The following is an 8,058-nucleotide window of genomic DNA, read 5'->3' on the forward strand; positions in this document are numbered from 1 at the left end:
AGGGGGCTGGACTCAATGATCTCATGAGGTCCCTTCCAGCCCCTAATGTCTATGAAATCTATGAAGCATATGGATTATTTACCACTTTCACTGTATATTTAGTCTCATATAAATTTGTATGACCCAGATACACATTTGTAAGTCTCCTGTGATTGACTGTTTACCAGGAAGAGAGCTGAGTTCCTGTTGTAGTGAACACAGAATATGCCAGCATTTCAAACTTGCCATCACAAACGTTGTTTCTCTTTCCTTGCAGCTCTCTATGGAGTTTTATTTGAGAAGAACAAGGAAGCTGCTTTTGCTAACTATCGTCTCTGGGAGTCACTGGGATTTGTCATAGCCTTTGGATACAGCACATTCTTACAGGTCTACATTAAACTGTATGTCATATTGTCTGTCCTGGTGGTGTCCATGGTGATGTATGGAATAGTTGAGTATATGGAATCAAAGGAGTCTCCTAGACCACCCACCCCAGTATCGAAAGAAGTAACAGGAGCCCCAGCCCAAGAAACACCCCTGAAACCCAAAGGATCAGGGTAGTAAAGACAGAGCATACCAGTCACCTCACTGCAACAGGTTTTTAAAAGGAGATTCCAAGGTGCTCAATCAAATTTTAGGAAGAATTTAAAAGAACTGATTCTTTTCACAGTTAGTGCAGTATAAATAAATAAGAACACAAGTTTATTCAATACATGTTTTTTTAAGGGTTATCTGACTTTACCATTACATGTAAAAGTTTACTAATAATCATTAAAAAAAAGTGTTGGATTTTTTTACAAAAAAATTAATAAATATGAAAAAGACTGTTGTACTCTGTGTTATATTTTATGTACCCTTGAATCAAACATGGTACAAAAAGTTTACATCCAATAGTACAAAGTATACCCTTCAGTTCCCACAAAAGTCAGTAGGAGTAAAGTGTCCTTGACTCTTCACAAGAGACTGGATCCTTATTAACAGCTATCCTGTAGCAGCATAAATGTACAGCTTAATTAGCACGGGCTCACTTTCATGCAAGACTTCACTTGTTTGCTCTCTATGCACATGCAACTATGTGGTTACTCACTGGCCAAGTATCTCTGACAATATTGGTCTTATCCTACCTTTTAAAAACACTTGCTACAATATAAATGCAGTTAGTAGTAGCAATTGTAACAACAGCAGAACTGTAATCATCCTCTTTATGAGGTGGACAAAATGCCAAGAGAAATTGAAGATTTGCCAATCTCTACCATTAGTGTCTGTCTGAAAATGAACTACACTACAGCATTAGTTATATTGTGTTATGCCACAAAACTATTATACAAGATTACAGTGCCGTAGCAAGGAAGTTTGGCACCTGGGGCAAGTCCACAGTGGCAGCCCACCCTCGCCCTGTGCACAGATCTGGGGGACACCCCCCCATGCTTGCCCGGGGATGCATGCAGCAGTGAGAGCCACCCTCCCCTTATCCCAGGGCCCCCCAAATGAGTGGCTTGTGGCTCTGTTCCGTGCCCCGCCCTGGTTGGGCAGCGCCTATTGGCGCCACTTCGCTTTGGCACCCAGGGCAGTTGCCCTGCTCACCCTGCTTGCTACGGCACTGTGAGACTAAGAGGTCCAGTTATTAACCATGCCAAGAGAGCAAGGCATTGAGGAAGCAGAATAACTTGTAGATGTAACAATATCGTCAATAATCAAATTCATAAGGAAAAACCTGGAACCATTTCTTCTGTACCACTGCCATCCTCAAATGAAACCTTTTTGCATCACAATTCCTATGTAGATTTCACCTGTGTTTCTGTACAGCCTTTTCTATTACAAGTCACTTTCCCACATAGTGAATGAAGGTCCCTGGGTTATAGGAAAAGATAGCCCCGGCCCAAAGATCTTACAGCTTAACACCATGGGCAGAAGCCTTCAGCGTACCCACCATCATCAAGCAGCAATTAGGCAGCAATACTTGAGCCCTCACTCCTCAGCCAGTCATGAGACACTTGTGACCACTGCCCCCACCACACATTTGGCCATCCCAGTGCTAGTCATATAGGGCAAATGGGAAGGATCCTTTTTTCCCATCTTCTGGACAGCAAAGCTCATTTTTAACTTTTCTTTTTCTTCTCCTCAAGTTGACTTCCCTTTCCCTCCCTTCTCACCTTATAAACTCTGCCCATTCATTTTCCTTATTCACCGAGGCTGCAAACCAGCATGAGTTTCCTGCATCCACTGTTCAAAAAATGGCCCCTGATGTAGGACACAAAAAGTTGTGCGTAAAACACCCAGCATGGACTTCTCAAGCCCTTAGACAGGTGAAACACATACAAACCTCATTTTGCTGTGTTGTACCTGTATGCAACTTCAATATCTTTCAACCCAATTTTCACTGGCACATGGACACATTCATATCTGTTGATACAGCAATTTTTTCCCCTACAGTATCCAGCACCATGGATTCTAAACACTTTCTAGGTAATTAAATCCCTCTTTTTCTTGACAAATCATTGTGGATACAGCTGGAGCAAAATTAAGTAATGAAATTAGAATGGGATATTAATGACAACATAAATCCCAGCTTAGATTTCAAGGGCCTGACCAAAGCAGTACACAACTGGCATCAGGGGGATTTCAGCACCAGTGAGAGAGTCAGAATTGGAAGGATAGCATTCTGGCTGTAGCACTGGATTGGAGATTTGGTAACCGGCTCTACCCTAGATTGGAGCAAATCGCTTGATCTTACAGTGCCTCCGTTTCCCATATTTAAATGAAGACAACATCTTTGTTCCTGCAGGGGTATTGTGAAGCCAGGTTCAGCCAGGTCATGGGAGCCATATAGCCACCTGGATAGTGTGTTTGAGAATTCTTAGGACAAAATGAGGTGAAATGTATGATTTTCTCAGGGTTAAGCTACAGTAAGATGCTGTTAGAGGAAGCTACCAAACCTGTATAAGGAAACCTGAAGTTTTTGGTTGAAATAAGTGTAGAGATTCAAGAAGTGATCTGACACTGCAGTAGTTTAATATAAAATAGCAAACTGAGATTGTGTTGTATTCTCAGAGCATCAGAACAGAAGGTGAAGAGCTAAGGCAGAGAAATCCCTGTTTTACACCAAGAGAAAAAAAGTTCTGGTTGATGCTCCTGTAGTCGAGGCTTCTTTATTGGACGAACATCCCGTGATCCTTGGCTTGGCTGACTGCGTCTGCACATCCCAATTACCAGACACTTGACTAACCACCCAGCTATTACCCAGTGGGTAGCAGCAACCATTTTCACTCCACTGCAGTATCAGTCTCACTCCACTCATGTGACTCTAATGAAAAACCGTTCTGGTGGTATGCTGTGCACTCCCACTGGGTACATGGTTCAGGGACTTAAGTTACTGGAAAGAGAACCTCATGGGGAGGGGAGAGGGAAAGGGACAAAGGATGTATAAATACATATTTAATGTAGCAACAACTAAATTTTAAGACATAGTTGATACTGAGTGGAATCCTCCACCCCAAGGTGGGAGCCTATACCAAGCACAAAGAGAGTTAAGCACCTAAAATGGGATTCACAGAAGCCAGCAAGCTGATAGCAAATAGCAAAGGTGTTAGGGTCCACCCTTAATGGGACTTACAAACCTAACTCACCCACAGGTGTGATGGCTGGGGGATTCCTCCAGCATGCTGCCATGTTCCCTCTGATCCCAGGCCACTCTCAGGCTGTAGCCCAGACGAGGACTACTTAGGGAGTGAGGTTGCAGAACTGAACTGGCAAGGGAGGGGAACAAAGAAGAGAAGATTTGGGGCAGTGAGGAGGGGGGTAGGGGCAGGAAATTTTGTCTGAGCAAGGACTGTTGGATTTGGTTCATGCAGAAAGAGGAACCTAGAATCTGGTGATGTGAAATTGAAATAATGCAAGAAAGTACTTCTCTCCGTGTGTTGTCACTCTTTGCCTTTGTATACAGGATCCATGTTTTGTATTGCTAGGCAACCAGGCTTTAACCCTCTTGGCCCACACTTTGAAACATGCAGTCAAGGAAAACAATCAGGCAGACAGAGCTGCTGAGCAAGTCAACCGGCAAATTCCTCTTTGGAATTTACGAGCATGCAGGAGGCGTTTCCTTATGTCCATATTTGAAAATTCAAGTGCATGGTGAAGCTGGAGCGTGCCAGCAGCTTGCATTGTGTATGGAGGCAATTACCATTCAAAGAATGCACCAGTCTGGGAATGTAAAAGCTCCAAAGGAAGAGGTATGTGCTCACTTTGAAGGGGTATGGAAACAAATAGGGCCCTGTGTTAAGCACTTGCTTGTAAAAACAGGGAATTCATATAGCAAGAAATCCTCTTGAAAAGGATTCCTTTCCCAGGGGAACACAGAACTGATAATGTGACTTTTGGGAACAAAGTATAATAGAATTGTTCTTTGTTTCATACTATACTCACAGAGACGAGATGATCTGCAATAGGCTGAAGTCAATAGCATTTCCATTGCAAGAGAAAGGGGTGGAGGGTGTAGCAGGGGGGCTGCCAGTCCTCAGTGTTAGCATTTTAAATGACAACATGAGATTACATATTAATGTTTAGCATGCAACTTGTTCACTGTACCATGGGTTATATATTAACTATAGTGTAATCTAACTAGTGCTAGATTTGATACCACAAAAGCAAAACCGTTATCACTAAATTGAACCAAATGTCATTCTGGGAGGGATGCTTTAGTTGAACATAATGTATTGGGCTCAACCCTGCAGTAACTGGCTGAAATTCCATGTTCTCCAATTAAAAAAAAAAAAGTTAAATTAGATGATGTAAGGAACCCTTCTGACCTTAAAACACACAAACTCTCACCACACATAAATCATGGCATAGGCTTTTTTGTTTTTCTTTTAAGTAATAGGTATAAATACAATGAGTCTATTTAAAATTAAATCTCAAAGTAGACAACTTTATTAAATCATGACAAGAGGGGATATGTAGTAGCATACTGCAAGATAATGCAAACCTCTAAGGTGGGTTTAATCATTATAGAAAGGCTTTCAGTTAATTAGGAAAACAAACTTAAATTTTAACTGCTAAGAACTGTCTTTTCAAAACTGTGCCTGGCTCAGGTAGGTGTGAAAAAGCACATGAGTACATGAGCACAGGCATTTGCCACAAAGAACTGGATTTATACATCTCCTATAGTTGTCATTACAATGAAAGAATTAATGTCCAGTTGCCTGAAATGGAAATACTTACTGGAGCACAGTTATTTTCTATTCAATGTACTTGAAAATACAGCAGCATATACCACTTCATAGGAACTTTGGGCAGTGTTAACTTCTGATTGGCACTGCTAAAGTGCAATTTTCTCTGCATTGTGAAACAACAGTAAGTACCTACCTCAGGCAAGTTTGTGGGACTTCAAATTATATGGGCAACTCAGGCAAATTCACCTGAATGAAAAGATATGTGTACATTTAGTCACGTGTATAGAGGCAATAAAGGGGGCAACATTTGTATTCGCTCAATTAGACGGATGCCTAGCCCTGATAATAGTTTTCCTCCAATTGTACTTTGAAGGGCTTCTTTTTACATATGAGACCAATTTGTTTAAAAGCAGGGAAATGTTCTTTATTAGTAACACTCTTCACAACAAGAGAATCAACTTGTTCTATTGATTCCATTTGGGTTTTTTTATCTTCCAGCAAGATAAGAACAGATTTGTTTAATCGTTTTTTTACCTTTGCACACTGTATACAGTACTTACTGAAAGAGCGGGATGTTGCTATTTGTAATATCTAGGCTTGCCAAGCACTTTCCAACAAACTTCCCCATGAGTGTCAATGTTACAGGCTTTCAAAGAGCAAACTGCCATTAAAAGCTGTATTGTTTAGGTACAGTCATTACTAAGTAATTTGTGTGCCTTCAGTTAAGATGTTGTGGTGGTGGAGTTTACCATGCTCTGTATTTGTGCAATATTTTTCAAAGATGCGTTGCTAGTAGCGCTATTGATTAATGCATAATATACAAACCTAACTGCAATCTTTAAACCATGACTCAGCAAAACATGGCCACTACAGTTAATTATTATTTTTTTTTATTTAACCTTCCTTGTCTACGAGCTGGAATCAGGCTCGACAAAACTAGCAGCACAACCTTTTTTAATTCACTTGCATGTTTTTTTGCTTAATAAACATATCAGGAAAAAGGGACATATAGGAGTAATAGAACTATAGAGAAAAACAGAAGTAAAGAAAGTAACTGATCATCATGAAATGATGATACTGAACACTGCAACAGAAATGGAGGTACCATTTCAGCAACACCCCCACCCTTCTGAGAACTTGAAAGAACAGGAAGACATCACTGCCTGGAAGACAGACACAAAGCTACTTTCCCCTTTGTAATACTCAAGTAAATCCACTTCCATCACCACGGTACTTAAGTATCCACTCATTGTCCCTCTAAGCATTCGCTCATAGGAGTGCTAAATCTACTAGGGGCTCTGCTGCATTATATGGGTGTAAGGGATGTGAGGAGACGCATACTTGGGCCACATGAAGGGACACACTGGGGTGTGGGAAGAACTGGCTCAGGTCAAGTCTGAGTTTAGCTCCTTTCCTTTTCTGGTTCAGCTGCCAAGGAACAGAGAAATGGATCAGTCTACTGATTCATATTTTTAACTATATATTTTTAATAAATTTCAACCCAGTCCTAAGGCTCCAATAGTTTCTGCCACCTCAGGACAGTGGTTTTCCTGGTCTCCTTTCAGAAGGGGCCATGTCATTCTTCATGCTCCCTGGACTAGAACTGGTCTCTAACCTGTTTTACTAGTACCTCTTTCCCTTTGCTCTCCAGGCCCTTGAGTCCCTGCCCTGAAGTCCTACCATGAAGCAATTGTGTGACTTAGGGTACAGACACATGACGCATTTACTCCAGATCAATTTATTCTGGATTTTGCTCTACCGTAAATTTACTCTGCACTAAGAAGTAGACACTCAATCAGCTCACCAAAGCTAGCTGCACAGAGATATTAGGCAGCCAGGAAACTGGTTTGCATTTAGAAAATAGCTTCTCTGGAGTGAAATTTCACTTATTCATGAGTAACTTTACACTGGAAAACAGCATCCCTGTGGAGTAAATGTTGTTCATCGTGCATCTGCTAGACTTTTCCTCCTGAGTACACGTGGTGTGTGTCCACACCCTCAGAACATTTATATACATACTTTTTTTCTTGTGATGCGCCGGAGGTTCGCCACTTCAGAGCAGACTCAATTAATCAAGTCTGCTCTGCACACAAGCTGAGGCGAACTGTGCTGCGCTCCATGCAATTGTATAAGGGGCAAAATGCATGTCAGTGCACAGAAAACGGTGGCAGTGCACTTTTGAACTAAAGCACCTCTGAGGTGGTTTAGTTCAAAAGTACGCCACCGCCATTTTCTCAGCACTGATGCACATTTTGCTGCTTATACAACTGTAAACGTTGCAGCACCAGGCACTTTTCCAAGCTCCTGGTGCTGCAGGACTTACATGTGTAGTAATGCCCTCAGATTCTACCAGCCCTAATTTATTGCTTCCATCAAGCCACTTCCTAGGCTGCCCATTATCAGGTTACTCCCTATACCTTCATCTCATGACTCCTCTCCTAAATCCTGTGTGTTTTCTCCCCATTCCTTTTCCACTGAGATCCAGGTTGGTATTTGGTGACTGGATGGCGTTGCTGCTATTACTATTCCCAAGATCTCTCACACTGCTGATTCTGTCAGCTTTCTCTCCTCACTGAACCTTTTAAATGGGTTCCCCCTTCCCAGCAGGCCTAGCTCCATTCTGATGGCCTGGGGGAAAAAAAATCCAGGCTTCTGTGAGACCTGGATCTGAGCTTTTACTAAGAAAGACTGTTGTCATGGAGTGGGGCCTAGGAGCGGCCGTGATCCCGCTAGCGCCCCCTGCCGTGCCAATTAGGAGATCCAGCACCCTCTTATTCTTGCCCGCCACGTCTTTGATCTTTTATAATTTAATATGGGAGGCTGCCTTTGATCTCCTGGTATCTATGGGTGACTTGGTGCACCCCCAGCCTTATGGGCTACGCGTGCCTCCTACCTCCCCTTTAGCACGCCC

The 8,058-nt window shown here is 42.2% G+C and overlaps 2 protein-coding genes across 2 annotated transcripts in view; both read left to right on the top strand.

Moving 5' to 3' along the window:
* Positions 1-784, top strand: part of UNC93A (unc-93 homolog A (C. elegans)) — a 40,240-nt gene extending 39,456 nt beyond the window's left edge. Inside the window, exon 8 of the mRNA XM_019526742.1 lies at positions 257-784. Coding sequence (XP_019382287.1) covers positions 257-540 — 284 coding nt within the window. The 3' untranslated portion in view covers positions 541-784. The remainder of the gene's footprint in view (positions 1-256) is intronic.
* Positions 785-3,999: 3,215 nt separating this feature from the next.
* The window catches only part of TTLL2 (tubulin tyrosine ligase like 2), a 16,753-nt gene continuing 12,694 nt past the window's right edge, over positions 4,000-8,058 (top strand). The window contains exon 1 of the mRNA XM_019527680.1: positions 4,000-4,208. The gene's annotated coding sequence lies outside the window, so the exon portion shown is untranslated. The remainder of the gene's footprint in view (positions 4,209-8,058) is intronic.

Source organism: Gavialis gangeticus, unplaced genomic scaffold, assembly GCF_001723915.1.
Source record: "Gavialis gangeticus isolate Ggan-Ray unplaced genomic scaffold, GavGan_comp1, whole genome shotgun sequence".
Classification (NCBI taxonomy): domain Eukaryota; kingdom Metazoa; phylum Chordata; order Crocodylia; family Gavialidae; genus Gavialis; species Gavialis gangeticus.